Source organism: Anopheles darlingi, chromosome X (assembly GCF_943734745.1).
Source record: "Anopheles darlingi chromosome X, idAnoDarlMG_H_01, whole genome shotgun sequence".
In the NCBI taxonomy this organism is placed as follows: Eukaryota; Metazoa; Arthropoda; class Insecta; order Diptera; family Culicidae; genus Anopheles; species Anopheles darlingi.
The window spans coordinates 4391640-4407155 of record NC_064873.1 but is presented as its reverse complement, the minus strand read 5'-3'; the positions used below and the strand labels follow the sequence as shown (position 1 = coordinate 4407155).

General features: G+C 49.9%; 4 protein-coding genes across 4 annotated transcripts; 3 read left to right on the top strand and 1 right to left on the bottom strand.

Annotated features, from left to right (window-relative positions):
• Positions 1-6765: 6765 nt before the first annotated feature.
• Positions 6766-9622, top strand: LOC125952756 (uncharacterized). Its single transcript, XM_049682445.1, has 5 exons — positions 6766-6850; positions 7877-8081; positions 8178-8336; positions 8424-8570; positions 8681-9622. The coding sequence occupies exons 2-5, from the start codon at positions 7917-7919 to the stop codon at positions 8825-8827; spliced, it is 618 nt and encodes a 205-aa protein (XP_049538402.1). The 5' UTR covers positions 6766-6850; positions 7877-7916; the 3' UTR covers positions 8828-9622.
• Positions 9623-10179: 557 nt separating this feature from the next.
• LOC125952868 (cecropin-B) lies at positions 10180-11125 on the bottom strand. The gene is made up of 2 exons (XM_049682612.1): positions 10723-11125; positions 10180-10569 (listed from the first exon to the last, which is right to left on the bottom strand). The coding sequence occupies exons 1-2, from the start codon at positions 10825-10827 to the stop codon at positions 10492-10494; spliced, it is 183 nt and encodes a 60-aa protein (XP_049538569.1). The 5' UTR covers positions 10828-11125; the 3' UTR covers positions 10180-10491.
• A 1236-nt stretch (positions 11126-12361) lies between these two features.
• On the top strand, positions 12362-13235 carry LOC125952877 (cecropin-C type 1-like). Its single transcript, XM_049682626.1, has 2 exons — positions 12362-12863; positions 12967-13235. Exons 1-2 carry the CDS (start codon positions 12762-12764, stop codon positions 13045-13047), a joined length of 183 nt encoding a protein of 60 aa, XP_049538583.1. The 5' UTR covers positions 12362-12761; the 3' UTR covers positions 13048-13235.
• A 1425-nt stretch (positions 13236-14660) lies between these two features.
• Positions 14661-15234, top strand: LOC125952858 (cecropin-C-like). Its single transcript, XM_049682603.1, has 2 exons — positions 14661-14849; positions 14961-15234. Exons 1-2 carry the CDS (start codon positions 14748-14750, stop codon positions 15039-15041), a joined length of 183 nt encoding a protein of 60 aa, XP_049538560.1. The 5' UTR covers positions 14661-14747; the 3' UTR covers positions 15042-15234.
• Positions 15235-15516: the final 282 nt, after the last annotated feature.

The window sequence follows — 15516 nt, the reverse complement described above, 5'->3', positions numbered from 1 at the left end:
GCTGTGCGAGAGGCGAGCAATTTGGCGAAGCGACACATCAAACCATGCACTATACTACGCTCCCCATTCCCAGTCAGGGTCATCACCCTTCCTCCTCGCACCCTTCCTTTTGCTTATCGCACCCTCTCTCCCTGTCTTTCTCTCTCTCTCTCTCTCTCTCTCTCTCTCTCTTTCTTTCTTTCTCAAGTGTTTGTGTTAGTGTGTGTGTTACTTAAGAGGGGGCTTTGGTTATTTCGGATTAAAACAAGGCTCAGTTTTGACGATTTTTAGTGAAGAAACTATCCAACTTTATGTTTTCAAAATAATGTCATATTCAACTACTACTTTTCAAGAATATTTGGTTCTATTTTGGGGAAAATTTGATCAAAACTACGTTCATGGCATTCAATCTAGAAAGGAAAGTTTGCCAAAATGTACTTTTTGCGGTGCCCTTCGTAGCCACGTGCTGGGTCATCAGAAATATTCAAATGAATATTCTTTTGTTAGATTTTGAGTTTATCCAGGCAGCCCCGTCGAATTTTTGTGAAATTTCCTATTTTTCGATTTTTGGCACATTTTTGAAGATGAAAATGTGATGCTTTTTTCGATATTGCCTCAGAAAACGACACTTTACATAATCACTAAAAAAGTATCAAACATTTTTATAAAATCTCGACGAGGCTACCTGGCAAATAGTGCACAGATTATGTTTCCAAAAAGTCCAATCAATCGGTCCCGTATTTTTTATGCTACGATGGGCACCGACTTTGAAAACGTTGGTTTTTGGGAAACGCGATTCAAAGTCGCGAGATGCATTGAGCCTTGTATGAAAGCCGGATTTTCAAAAATCCATATCTTTGTCAGTTTTGCTTCGATTGATTCCAAAATTTTACACAGTACTCTTGAAAGAATAAGCACTCATTAAAAAATATAAAAAGTAAATGCGAAGAAACAAAATAAAATACCGAAGCGCCCGCCTTAATCGAGGAGCGAGGATTGAGCTGCATCCTGCGCTGAGCGAAAGCCTGGCACTGGCACTCGGGGGCACTGGGCCACTGACGTTACTGGAGCAAGGTGATCCTTCTGGTCCGGTCGACCGAACAATCCGGTTTTCGAGGACTCCCTCCTCTTTGCTCCTTCCTCCCATTTCCTCATGAATTGAAGGGAGAGGAACGGGGTCCCAAGAGCGGGCGGGCGGTCGAGCGAATCCGCCAAAATGCGCCGGCACGGTCCGAGCGTCCGGCAGTTGACCGGCAACCGTCGAACCGGTTCGAAGCCAGCGACGACGTTAACGTTGACACCACTAGCAAGGAAAGCAAATCCAGGACAGTCCGAACCCGACTCCAAGCTCGCGATCGAGTCTCATTGCATTGTATTCCGGGAGTCCGAGGCGAACCGTCCTAGAACCCCCCGACAGGGTGTCTGTTTCTGTGTGTGTGTGTGTGCGCGTGTGAAAGTAGGTCCGTAGACCACCGTAGAACAGCATCAGCAATCATCAATCAACACGACAAGCCTCGATCATCACGCAAAGATGGGGAAGATGCAACAGCAGCAGCTATGTCAAAGCTCGGTCAAGATGGTGGCAGTAGTGGTGGTGGTGCTACTAAGCCTGCTGGCCACCGGCTGTACCGGCAGCGATCCGCTGGCGGGGCCCGTGTTCCACTCAAGGCGCGTCAGTAAATCGACCGCTTCGGTTGAACCGCAACAGCTGCTACAATCGCCATCGCCGGTCCCTTCGGCGTCGAGGGAGCACCTGAAGGGACGCACCTTGGGTGGGGCCCAAGGTCCACGCACGACGACGGTGGCGGCGGCAATACGGCAGCGGTTCGAGCAAACCGTCCAGCAGGTGAAGAGCCGCACGAAGGAGCTACGGATGGAGCAGGAGCAGAAGCGCGTCGACCGGAAGCTCCGGCGGGATCAGCAGAAGCAGGAACGGGCCGCAGCCATGGCTACGGCTACCAGCAAACCGCCGGCCAAGTCACAAACGCTGAAGCTAACGTTTGAACCGGTCAACCCGCACAACCTGCAGATGCCGGACTGCGGTACCGAGGGCAAGGTGTACAACGGGCGCCGCTGCGTCCTTATGTCCAAGATGTCCAAGAAACCGAAGCACTAGCGGTTAGTGCTGTAGCCGTTTTTTTTTTGTTGTTGTTAAGGTGTTGCTAGTTTTGTAGACTCTGCTCTGCTGTACAGTTGGAATAAATGGTCGTTGTGTGGATACTTAAGGTGCTGTTGTCTACTTAATTGTGTGTTAGTTTGTTTATTTGTTTGGAACTCGCTGACTGCCTCAAATAGGAATTGGAATTGTGGCAAAACAAATTCCCCCTTATGGAAATGCTACATCTTATCTTTGTTGTCGTTGCATCGTAAGACGTAACACTAAGCAACAGGTGGCCAATACTAAGAGACTAAGAGGAAGGCGCCACCCAACAAATGGAGGCTCCTCCTCTAGCAACATTAAATGTCCTCTACTGCTACTGCTTTGACCCTGGCGTGTCTGGTGTTCTGTAGCACTACTCATTTCTAGTATGAAGGTCACATCATAAATGGTGATGGCAAGAGATTAGCTGTTGTTTTTGTTATTTCAACATTAGCACGATAACAGAAAAAAAAACAATTACCAGGTGTATGCATATGAAACCGCCTTTTTTTGTCAGAAAAAAAAATTTATTCTGCGAAAATGGAAAAACTCTTATTTTTCAAACAAATGGCAATAGTTAGCTATACATTTTTCCTATCTTTTAGGCAATTTACAGATGCTTCGCAAAAAAACAAGTCGGTGTTTTGTATCAAACCAATCATAGGTCCATTTTTTCAAACTTTTGTAAGAATGGAGCGCTGCTCGGTCAGTATCTGTCCCAACGATGCAAATTAGTGTTGATTCGTGTGCAAATGAGTGTTGCACCTGTGTTTCATAAAGAACATGCTAACTGTAAGCTGCGATAAGCATTTGATGCGATTCTATCGCCTATTTTTGAAAATACAATGAACATATCGGTTGTAGTGTGAAATTAGAACTATTGCGCACTGATTTTGATTACCAGATGCCGAACGAACAAAAAGAAACATTGAGAACGGTTCTACGGTTCCATTTGGCATATATATCGCTATAAAAACACGGAGGGTGGTTTCATATGCATACACCTGGTAAACACCAGAATGGGATAAAGCTTATTAGGGGGCAATACCTAGCAGACTAACTAGCGCGTTCGAGAAACGGTATGCAAAAGAAGGTTATTGAAAACTAAATTTTGCATCATTTTGCAGTTTACCTTTAAAAAAACCTACTACAAAAAATTGGTCAAAACACGTCAATAAACATAAAATGGGGCTCAATTTTGCAAAATGTTTGTGAAGAAACAATTCAACTTTATTTGTTTGACCTACATTTCATATTAATCTACAGCATTTTCAAAAATGTTTGGTTGTTCCAATCTAAAACAGGCGATCGTCTGCAAAAATGTACTTTTTTCGGTGCCCATCGTAGCGTTCTTTTGGATTATCGGAAATAGACAAGTCACTGTTCTTTTCTAAGATTATTTTTATGTTTAAGGTAACTCTGTCGAGTGGAATTGTCGATTTCCTTATTTTTGGTAGCTATCTGAAGTTAAAAATATGACGGATTTTAATCGATTTTAATAGATTTAATGGATTTGAAATTATATAAAAACATTTTGTATGAAAACTCGACGGTGCTACCTGGTGCAAATAGTGTTCAGAATAAGGGTGAGAAAAGTATTCCAAGCGAGTGAGCGAGAGAGAAATAAATCAATATCTTCGACAGTTTTGCTTCGATTGATCCTAAATGCTCACACAATACTCTTGGAAGCATATAATGTAGCAAGTTAATGTGAATAAAAAAAATGAAATAACTCAATAGCCCCACTCTGTAGCTCTCTGGCCGCAGGGCTCTAGTTTCTGAACAAAGCACCAACAACAAACAACAACCAGCTTGACCTACACACCAAGCGTCGAGCCGAGCCTGCCGAAATCGTTGCCGCGACTCGAAGCCACGACGATCGAATGCAAGAGCATAGGCTCGCAATTCCCACTCGTGACCGTATCGTATTAAAACGAATTACGTAATGTGTGCGTGTGTGTGTGTGTGTGCATGTGTGTGTTGTGATGGCGGTGCGATTGGTAGTAGTATCTAGTGGTGGTACTGTCGGAAGCACCGAAATGGTAGAACACTTCTTTTTCTTCTTCTCTTTCCGCTTTTCCTTCTTCGAAATAACGGCTCTTAGATTGAAAAAAGGCGGAAGAGAAAAGGGAGGAATAAAATTGTGTGGCGGTGAGGGTGGGGGTGTCCGTTGGTTCCTCGATTCCACGATAGGCGATCGACGCCGTTCTCGGGCGTTCTCGCGATCAACGATGCAACGACTTATTGTCTCTGGAAGGAGAAGGGGGAGGAAAAGAAGTGTGAGAAGAAGAATGGGGGTAGGGGGATGCTGAGACTTCTTCCCACAGCTGATTGCCTAACGCTCTCCGCCATCTACTCTGCGCCATTGAATGCTAATGAGCTTTCGCCAAGCGCGTCGAGCTGGAGCTAGGAAGTAACGAGCTCGCTGGCTGGCTGGCTGGTTGGCACCCCCTCCCCCTCACCCCGGAAGCCCGCACGGTGCGTGCGTACATGTCCGAAGGTCACGTGGAGTGACTTTTGCCACTCGAACTAGAATCTCTCGCGCCCCATCCCTTGAGATGCCATCCCCTTGGAGGCTCAGACTTTGCTCGCTCGCAAAGTCCGGTTTCCGGTTTCCGGTTGTGTCGTTTGGGGACCATAACACCCCCTCCCTTCACTCGCCCTTGCCTCAGCACCACTGCATGTCCCTGGAGGGGGACCTTTACGGTTGGAACCTTCACAGAGTCCAAGGCTTGTGTCTATGTTTCTGTCTCTGGTGTGACCTTCGGCGGTGGGGGGGGGGGCTCGCTCCGGTTGTCTTAAGGTCCGTTCTGGTTCCGCGCAGACATCGGCATGGTCTCTCTCTCTCTCTGTTTCTCTCTTACACCCCGTTAATGTGCTGTAATGTGCCAAAAGCGAATGAAAATGCTACACTTACGCTGCGTCACTTTCACGCTGGTTGACATTGAGGCTGGTGGTGGTGGTGTGAGGAAATGAGTTGCATTAGACGTGCCCTTGTGGTTGCAGGTGTGACAAATTTAAAGAAAAAAAAAACCCACAAGGGGAAACAAGTGTTACTGACGTTGCACCATGAGGGGATGAGCTGTCAGGTCAGAGCCAGAGTTCGGATTCGGAACGGATGCCATTGCGTCCCCTCGCCGTTGGCCGTTGGTCAAGCTTCACTCTCGATACGAGTCGCTGGCGTCCTCGATGGCGCCTATCACTGCTTCTCCAATCCATCCCCGTGTGTGTGTGTGGTGTAAACGCTACTCGCTACTCGCTGACCGACTATCGAGACACGAGCGCGCAGCGCAGCCAGTGCGCCGTACGAGATGACGAAAAAGCAGCGAGGAAAGGCGCAAACAGCACGAAAGAAAAGAGAAAGGAAAGGGTACGCGGTACGCGCCCCTCTCCCCCTCTAAAAGAGAAAGAGAGAGACAAAAAGCGAGTCAAGGTCGCGGCGCAATCTGAGCGAGTGTGCTTCGGCATCCCGCTCCCGACCGCGCTCGATCGGTCCTCGCGCGAGGAAAACGGGTTTTTCTTTTACTTTTTTTTAACACTCCCTCCCCCCATCCCCTGCACCTACTGGGACTTGGCCTCTCTGGGTTCCCGATTGACTCGTCCGCAGCTCGTCGTCGCAACATGAACCACCAGAGGGTTGCTGTTGCTGTTGCTGGGAAAACAAGGGGTTGCTAGTCCCCATCCCCTTTACTGGGGAGGGATTAGGGCATTGTCACCGAAATGTATGTGTGTGTGTGTGTGTACGTGTGGCAAAGAGAGACAGGAGGAGAGGGAGCAGCATCTCTAGCATCTCTCAAGTCGATCCGTGAGTCCATTAGCAGGCGCGTTGTAACGGTGTCAACAAGGGGGTGGTGGTGGTCACCCCCAAAGGGCTTTTGATGCGTCGTCGTCGTCCGTTTGCATAGAGACGCCCTTGCGCCACCTGCAACGCCACCTTGGCGGCTGCCTTTGAGGTTCTCTCGAAGCGTGAAGGAGAAGATTTATTTTCGAAACCCCCTGGGGGGAGGGGGGGGGAGGGGGTGCATCACCCCTGGCCATCACAAACGAAACTGTTGTCCACCACCGCCCCCCTCGCCGAGAGAGACTCTCGTCGTCTATTGACTCACGCGGGCTGCCGCTGCGCATTCCACCCTCGCAACCCCCTCCCTAACCGTTCGGTTGCACCTGCGGTTCGGCCTCCATCACAACCCGGTGTGTGTGTGTGTGGCGATCTGTGTGGAGCAACAGTGTGGTGTTGTGGCTCTCGCTCTCGTGCGTGTCGTGCGTTTCGTGCTCTTTACTCCGCTCCGCACCATCCATCAGCAAAACGGACAACAGCGACAACAACAGCAACAACAGCTAGAGCTACATGCACCACCTTCACCCCCCCCCCTTTCGATCTACTGCTCAGGTCATGCACGGGTATCTGATCTCCCTTCTCCGCAGGATCGGTTGCCCAGAGACCACCACAGCCACGACCACGACCACCAGCAGCACTGGCGCTGGCGTGAGCGATCTCGTGCTCGATGAGGGTGAATATATAGTTGCGGCTGCCAGGCTGTACGAAGGGGGGGGGGGGGGGGGAGTCACTCGAGGGGTGGCGCGTTCGGCGCGTCCGGAGAGAAGCGAGATTCCATCTGGCGCTTAGGCGTTAGTTAGTTAGTTACCGCGCCTCGATCGACGCACACCACGCAGCAGCAGCAGCAGCAGCAGCAGCAGCAACAGTTGATCCTGAGCTGAGCTGACCCGAAGGTGATTTGGTCTAGAAGGGATGAGGGGGAGGGGGTGCCTCGTGCTGTGTACTGTACTGAGTGGTGACCGGAGCGTCGCGCTTCACAGCTCCAAAGCTTCACCTTCCAAAAGCACCACCCAACAAACAACACTAGGGAAGGAAAACGTGGTTGTTGTTGTTGTGGTTGATGTTGTTGGGGAGGGGGATGTTCCCATAGGATAGGCGTACAGTACGGACACAAAGAGTGAAGGGGTACCCGAGAAAAGGGAGGGCAGTATTTTGGTTCCCAAGGTCGTGTATGTGTGTGTGTGTGCGTGCGCGTGTGTGTGTTGTATGCGTGCGTAGTAAGCGCCCCTGCAAGGAGCGAACCGTTGCCTTTCCCTTTTTGTTTTTCGTGTGTTCCCCGCACCACAACAACCAGTCCACCGAGTGCAGTGTGATCGAGTGCAAATGGCGCACGACGATTTTGTGATTGCAAGTGATCGGTTGCTACCCCTGCGAGGGGGTAGCTCGGACCTCGATGTTGCTGACCTCGATGGCGCGCGAGTGTTGAAGGGAATCGAGGAAGCAATGCTTTGAGGACCCCTCCCCGCTCTCGTGCAGGTGCCCACCTCCTTCAAGGACACCTCCTGGGAGTGGAGGCCGAGCCGAGAATGGAGGAAGCGTGCCAGAAGTGTGTGTGTCGCGGGGGAACCGACCGACCGACCGGACTGCCAGCGCAGTCGCAGTCGCAGCGGCTCACTCGAGCCGGGTTGCTCGTCGTGATCGCATCATTTGTTTTGCTTTGCGATATAGCAAGCGCGCGTATACACACACAGACACACAGTCGCAATCAACGCAATCAGCACCTCGATCAACTGTCAACCACCTGTGTGACCTTGAACTCCAGGGTTTTGTTTGTTTTTTTTTTGTGGAATCGCCCCCACCCCGTGAACCTACCGCTGCATGACGTCCGCGAACTGACCAACACCTTCCCTTTCCTCCGTTTTTCCCTCCCTTCCACCTTTCACCCCGGCCCCCTCTTTTTATCCCGCTCATCCTTCCAGTTCCCACAATAACAACAACAGCAACAGTGCGGCCGACAGTATGAGCCGGCCACTAGCGGTAACGCTCCCTGCAGTCTGGAAGCTCGCGATCGTCGGGCTCGTCCTCGCGATGGTAGCCACTAGCAGCAGCAGCAGTAGCAGCAGTAGCAGCAGCAGTAGCACGATCATTGGTCTAAGTCCAGACATCGAAGCGCACCAGCGGCCGGTAAGTGAAAAAAAAAAGAAAAAAACAACCCCCTCCCCGTACATTCTCCCTTATTTTTGTTTTTTTCGCCTTTCGTTGTCGTGTTCGTTGTTGCAGCTGTCGCGGTATCCGCGCGGGCTCGGTTTCTTCCAGAAGGTAGCCCACCTCGGCTCGCTGCTGTACCAGCAGTACAACGACACCACCTACACGCTCAAGAACGTGTACGACCTGCTGAGCAACGAGTTCACCGATACGTACACGACGACCACACCGGACGTAAGTGGATGTGCCGCCTTCCAGCCCCCTCCCAGCAATTGGGGGAAGTCGATTCTCATGCTCTCGTTCTCCTCCTTGCACTTGCAGCCCCGCACCACCAGCACGACGCCGGATCCGACGACCAGCACGACACCGAAGTACCGGATCAGCCGGGCCGAGCTGGGCCGCATCCTGAACCGCAACTACCGCGGCCTTCAGAAGCTGTTCCGGCTCGAGTGGAACGACGCGTGGAATGTAAGTCGCGATCGAGAGGGTAGCTTTCACCCCTCCTCCCCATCCCTTGTTTTACTACACCTTATTCTCTCCCTCTCTTTCTCTCTCTCTCTCTCTCGCTCTCAATGCAGCAAACTAAGTACAACATTGACGGCTACAAGAGTGAGCTGAAGAACTCGGCGTTTCCGCCACCGAACCGCACTGCAGTGGCGTCCGGTGGTCCGCTCAGCGTTAACCTGACGGTGCAGGTCGAGACGAAGCTCAAGGGCAGTCCCTAGAGACGGCTACTACTACTACTATTACTACTACTACTACTGCCAAGTACTGCTACTATTATCGCAGTACTACTGCGCCACTGCTACCCCCTCCCTCCCTCTCCCCATTTTTTGACCTCTATTCCCGCTCGTTCCCGCGTACATTTTCTCCACCTTCTGTGATATGACGTGTTAAGACTCCTGCTGCCCCTTGTCTGGCGCCTGTATAAAGTTCGTCTACTACTTGGGGGTTTTTCCCCACCCCCTTACAATCTGTACAGTACCAGTGTGTGTGTGTGTGTGTGCGAATGAGTGAGTGTATATGTGTGTGTGTCAGTGTGTGTGCGTAAAATAATCTACGGGTGACTATGGTGATGAGGTGATGGGTGGGTGGCCAGGGCTGAAGGGTGGCTGGGGGCGCTAGCTCTGCGTCCTTGTGCGACGTCATAGCGGTGCCACCTCACCTGGGTGGAGTCAAGAAGAGGAAGAAATGGAAAAAGAAGAAGATGAAAAAGAAAAAGAAAAAGAAGACAAAGGATAAGTAGAAGAAGAAGAAGAAGAAGAAGAAGAAGAAGAAGGAGAAAAAGAAGAAAAGAAGAAGAAGAAAAAGAAGAAGAGAAAGAAGAAAAGAAGAAGAAAAAGAAAACGCAATCGCAAGGGAGTGGAGAGGGGGCCAAGGGAAGTGAATCATTGGGATGCCTGGCCTGGCGGCAAGGTGACAATTAGTGGACAAGGCTGACCCATCGATCGATCGATCGAGTAGATTAGAGGCTAGTACGCCCAATGACACCAATAAAGTAGCGCGCGACGACGCGCAGAGTGCAAAACTTGGAAATTTCAACAATGATGTGTTCCCTGTCTTTCTTCTTCTTCTTCTTCTCCTTTTCCTTGACACACGCTAGCGATGAGATAGATCCAATGTCGTAGCGGTTCAGAGCACTTTGCGAGACGATGATGCAACGCTGCCGCTGACGCCGCTCTTTTTTTTCTCTCTCTCTCTCTCCACTATGTTTACCCTCTTCTGCTTCTTCTTCTTCTTCCTCCTTCTCCTCTGCAGGCAGCTCTTCAAGGTCGCGTCGTGCCAGTCGTCAGTCGGTGGTTCATCATCATCATCATCATCAGCATCCAGTTTGCGGTTTTGCATCTTTCGTCCGCGGCCCCCACTGTCGCACCTGTCGCTAGCGAAGCGATAAGTGTGCGAGTGCGAAGCACGTCACCTCACACACTCGTCTCCTCTCGCCCTACCCTCCCACGCAAACTGCGTGTGAACTTGAATGGCGCCCATTTCGCCATCGCTTTTGGTGCGAAATTTTCTCTTTCCCGGCAGTTCAGGGTCAGCCGATCGCGTCATGTTGCAAAAAACAAAAAACCAGTAAGGTTATAGCGATTTGGTGTTTATTGACTCAACCGTAAGCTTAAACAACTACACACACACACACACAGATACATATAAAGGCAGATGAGCACACAACACACAGAGTGTTAGAGTGTGTGAGAATGAGAGAGAGAGAAAGGCGTTGGTATAGATCAGGCGATGATCAGTGGCGATGACCGCGCAGCATCCTCAATGGTGCGTGTGGTTCGCGATCGCGCTTAGGAATAAGTGAGAAGAGCGGGCGGGGCGAGGCGAGGCGAGGCGAGGTGCGAGATCGGTCGGCGATTAAGGGCGATGTGCCCCTCCGGGTGCGTTATCCGAGGGCCTTGTACCCGGCGATGACTGGCAGTGCTTTCTTGGCCGCCTTGAACACATTCCGACCCAGCCTTTCCTGTTCCCAGAGAGAGAGAAAGAGAGAGAGCGAGAAAGAGAGAGTTGACGGTTAGTTCGTTAACGGTTTGAGGGGAGGCCCTTGGTTTGGGGTTAGCATTCCGAGTGCCGAGTGGTTGTTAGGGTGTTAGCCTGTTCTTCTTCGTCTGCGTACAAGTCGTTTGCCAAATTTCCACCTTGGTGCAGCATCGGCCGGCTGGATGCCGGCGATCACCAGCACAGCGATCGCCACCAGAATGAACAGCTTCGTAAAGTTCATCGTTGCTGCGGCTGCTTGCGGTGCGGTGCTTGATTTTTCCTGTGGGAGTTCTGGATGCTAGCGAGCTTGCGAGTGAACTGATGCCAGGCTACCGAACGGTCGAAGCTATTTAAAGCGAGTTCCCCCGGGATCACCTCGCACACGCTCCGGGGAAGCTTTTTTTCTGCTTTTCCGGAGGGATTCCCCTGCCCGTGATCGAAGAGAGATGTCTCATGTCAGATGTCGATGATGGGGTGGGGGGATGTACCGGGCTGCTGAAAGGACGACCCAACGTGCCAATTGCCCCCACCCCCTTCCCCTTCCCTCTACCCCAACTCTATACTTCTCAGTGGGATGCTGTACCAGAGTGTATTCGCTTGTGTGTGTGTGTGGTACGTCTACCACTTGAGCGAATCACGCCGTTCAGTTCTCGCCATACATTTGTTTGCCCTCTTCTAAGGGAACATGCCGGGTCACTCAACTGTTGCTTCAGCTCTCCACCTTCTTCCTTCCTCTTGTCTCACTTCTGCTGTTGCTTCTTTCTCTTCTTCTTCTTCTTCTTCTTCTTCTTCCTGTCGCCAGTTCTAGAATCACCTGGATAGAAGGTAGAAGACCTACCCACCGGGGGGATGGGGGTAGGTTGATTGCACCCTCAGACACTGCACCCTCAGACACTGAAAGGTGAGGTGAAAGTACACACACACGACATCACCATCCATCAGAAGCGTTAATTGCTTGTCAATAGGTGATGCTACGATGGAAATGACGAAGGTAGGGGGTAGGAAAGGTCGTAGCCAGCGAGATAAGGGGGTTGTTGGGTGTTGGGGGGGGTCGTTCTTATCACGGGGAGGAGCTGGTGCCGAGACAACTCGCAGTTGTCAAATGTTTCGCGTCTGTTTACAATCGGTCCGGACGTCGCAAGTCGCGACGTACGAGGTACAGATACATAGTACACAAGCCACCGTTATCAGTGAGGCTGTGACGAGATTTTCCGCCCGGAAAACAAATGTGTCTGAACCAAACACCACCCCCAACCCCACATTATAATGAGAACATCCAAAATTAGAGTAGAAAAAACAAAACACCTTCCATAAAATATGCTTTCACGATTTCTCGCATTTATTTTGTACTCAAAAAAAAACCACAAACAATAGTCGCACTCTCGCCTCATCGCATCAATCAGCGGGTATATCATAGAGTACATACACACACACACAGAGACACGCGAGAGGATGTCGATGGATTTACCGAGCGCCGAAGTTCATTGTTGATTGGGATTGGGTTGCTTGCTGCTTGCTGTTGTTGTTGTTGGTTGATTGTGGACAGGAAGCGCGGACGGGTGCGTTGTCTCTCTCTCTGTTTGCTCTGTTGACTGTTGACAGTACTGCTGGAACTACGCATACTGGGCGTGCGAAAGGCCGGCGACCGCGTCTTTATACGCCAGTTCTGTGTAGTTCACCGTTTCGCGGACGCGATCGCGAAGAAAGCGAAGTTCCGTAAAGTCCCGGTTCTCTCTCTCTCTCTATCGTTCTATCTCTCCTTTGGGACGGGGAACCACCGCAGCCACCACTGCGAGTACGTTGCAAACCAAAACAATGCTCGATGCTTGTGACTGAGTGCGCCTGTAATGCGTCTCTCTCTCTGCGTCCAAACTCGCTGCGCAGCGGGAACTGAAAGGAAGGAAGGAAGGAAGGAGGAACGGCAAGAAAATCCCCCCAACTGAAGGGGGATTCCCACCTCAAGACGCGTCCTGTGTAAACGAAACATGGCAAAACAAAGCAAAGCCTTTTTTTGCGCCACGACAGTGCACCTACCGGGTGGTTCTATCGGGACACGGCGTCGCGTATATAAAACCGTCGGATCGTGGTACCGACCAGCATCAGTCAGTCAACGGCAGCCAGCCCAACGTCAACCTTCAAATCGATAGTCCATTCCAATAGCAATCCAATTCAAAAATGAACTTCAACAAAATCCTGGTCCTCGCCGTGGTCCTAGCCGCCCTTCTGCTGGTCGGTCAAACGGATGCTGGATTTCTCAAGAAGCTCGGCAAAAAGATCGTAAGTACAGTTCCTATGAGTCCTGAGCTCGGGGCGCGGCGCTCGAGGAGGTGGTGGTACTAACGGGAAAAGCCTCTCTTTTGCTTTCTTCGACTTCGAACAGGAAGGAGCTGGCAAGCGCGTGTTTAACGCGGCCGAGAAGGCACTCCCGGTGGCGGTCGGTGTGAAGGCGCTCGGCAAATGATCAACGGACTCGTGTCGCTGGTCGAGCGACGGCGGGATGTCAAGATGGCGCATCACTCCTGCCCCTTATGCTTTACTCCTAATGCACTGTTTCAGTGCACTAGAGCAGTGCGTGTGTGTGTGTGCATAGCTCAATCGAATTGGGATGTCAAAATGTGTGTGTGTTTTGAATAAAACCAAAATCTCAATCTGAACGAATAGTACGATTTTTCCGATTTTTTATTTTTGCAAATGCAAACGTACTGTATGTACTGTAAAAATTATTCGACAAACTAATTGCCAACTAATTGTTTGAAAAGGAGAACAGTGAAACCAATGGATAAAACTGAGCGCGTGAACTGATTCCGTTATTACGATAAAAGTAAAGCAGAGCAGAAAACATATTAAAGAAGAAAAAACTCCGAACCTGCGGAGGCGAGAAGGTTCGGAAGAAAGATACCGAGTTGCGGTTGGAAAGGAACAGAAGAAGAAGGTCTGCTTAAAACTGACATCATTTCGGACGATAAGAAGAAATGGTTTTTTTTAAGAGATTTTTTTGTGACGAAACCGTTTAGTAATATTTTATTTCATAAATGTCGCATACTAATCTGCAACTCGTCAAAAATCTATTAAAATTAGATTATGCGTTTCTCGGGCTATCACGGTATAATCTGTCAAATTTAACTTCTTAAATTATAATTTTTTACATTTTTTGGCAACATTTTGACACATGAAAAAGTTATGTTGATTTTATATTACTTAAAAGAATTAACCTTCAATAGATATTTCAAAACAAATTGGATATGAACAAATTAAAAAAAAAACATGACAAAAGCACGTCGTAATTAAAGTGCAGATTCAAAATAACAGTGTTCAAACATTTGAAAAAAATCGAATTAGTACTGTTGATGCAATGATACGGGCCGGTACCAGTATATCTTTGTATTTCGAACAATTCGAAACATTTTGCATCAAACTCTCAAAAGATTCTCCATTCAGAATTCAAACAAAACATCTTAGTTGCATTTCTTGTAAAAAAAAATACTACCTAGTAATGCAATTATGCTAATGACATCGTTTGGACAACTTTCCTTATTCTCCAACTGTTGTAACTGTGTTAAAACAGTTTTTTTTATAATCTCTTTCGTCACAAGTTAGTGACTCCAACACTGATATAGCCGACAACTATGCACCGGAATTGTCTCCAAAATCACTGAGCAATCAACAACTTTTTACCTAACCCCGTTTTAGCGCCCCTAAACGTGTAGCTCAGTTTCTTTTTTGCAGTCCAGTATGCAATGTGTTGTAGCCCAGTATGGCATACGCCTACAGGTATGTAATAAGATCAGATACACACACACACGTATACACACGCACACGGGACAGCACTTGAAATGCTATGGGAAGATGCGTCGATATGTATCGTGTGAAGGGGCTACTTGACTGGTGCATATGTTTACGGCCACATGCCGCGGCCACCAACAACGATAAAAAACAAACTTAAAAAAACAACGAGAAAACCACCGCCTCCACCTTCTCTCCTCTCTGTTATCACTCTGCAAACGACAGGGGGCCATGGCGTCTGATGACACGATCGGCTAGGCGCTATAAAAGCTGGCGAACGGTGCCCGAGATGGTATAGCATCCTACGAGGTAACGAGAAGCGAGTAACCCCAGATACCCAGAACGAACGAACGAACCACTTCCGTCATCGACGCAATCATGCAGCTGAAAGTGATCCTGCTCGTCGCGCTGGTACTGATGGCCGCCCTGTTCGGTGGCGAAACCGAGGCACGCCGGTTCAGAAAGTTCCTGAAGAAGGTGGTAAGTAGTAGTAAACGCGCGCGCTCCCATAATTGGATTTAACTTGCGTGCGTGCGTCCATCGGCTGATTTCGTTCTTCTTTCCCTCGACACACACACACACACCGAACAGGAAGGTGCCGGGCGTCGCATCACCAATGCCGCCCAGAAGGGTCTACCGGTGGTGGCCGGCGTCAAAGGGATTATCGGCTAATATAGGCGTTGCCCCCCCCCCCGGATCGTATCGTCTGATGCGTGATGCGTGGTAGTGGTCATTGGCCACCGGACCACTGTTTAATGGCTTACCCAATAAAGAAGTGCTTGCGGCGGCGCACTCCGAGGAGTCTCGTCTGAGGAGTCTCGTCTGAGCAGCAGCGCAAACGCAAGCGGCCTCTAATTGCATCAAAGTGTGGTCTTCCGGATCTCTGTGTGCGTTTGCGTCCGTCGAGCGGTTTGTCAATCGAAAGTGTCAACCCCTCTCTCTCTTTCGCTCTCTGTGGCCTCTTCTGGCCCCCGGGCTGGCGCTGGCTCCGAACCAATTTTGTCACTTTCTCATCACCACACCCCCTCCCGGGGGTAGCAATGGGAGGGATTGTAGTGGAGTGGCGCAACGGAGACAGGAGATGCTAATGCATGAGAATTGGTTCCGTTTCGCAGGCGCTGGCGCAGGGCTCAGTCAAATGAAATCC

Bases quoted from the DNA above. Each gene is read 5' to 3' on its own strand.
- LOC125952756 (XM_049682445.1), top strand. From the start codon at position 7,917: ATGAGCCGGCCACTAGCGGTAACGCTCCCTGCAGTCTGGAAGCTCGCG. The intron at 8,337-8,423 runs GTAAGTGGATGT...TTGCACTTGCAG, and splicing joins ACACGACGACCACACCGGAC to CCCCGCACCACCAGCACGAC. The intron at 8,571-8,680 runs GTAAGTCGCGAT...CTCTCAATGCAG, and splicing joins AGTGGAACGACGCGTGGAAT to CAAACTAAGTACAACATTGA.
- LOC125952868 (XM_049682612.1), bottom strand. From the start codon at position 10,827: ATGAACTTTACGAAGCTGTTCATTCTGGTGGCGATCGCTGTGCTGGTG. The intron at 10,570-10,722 runs GTACGCAGACGA...CTCTGGGAACAG, and splicing joins GGAAATTTGGCAAACGACTT to GAAAGGCTGGGTCGGAATGT.
- LOC125952877 (XM_049682626.1), top strand. From the start codon at position 12,762: ATGAACTTCAACAAAATCCTGGTCCTCGCCGTGGTCCTAGCCGCCCTT. The intron at 12,864-12,966 runs GTAAGTACAGTT...GACTTCGAACAG, and splicing joins AGAAGCTCGGCAAAAAGATC to GAAGGAGCTGGCAAGCGCGT.
- LOC125952858 (XM_049682603.1), top strand. From the start codon at position 14,748: ATGCAGCTGAAAGTGATCCTGCTCGTCGCGCTGGTACTGATGGCCGCC. The intron at 14,850-14,960 runs GTAAGTAGTAGT...CACACCGAACAG, and splicing joins GAAAGTTCCTGAAGAAGGTG to GAAGGTGCCGGGCGTCGCAT.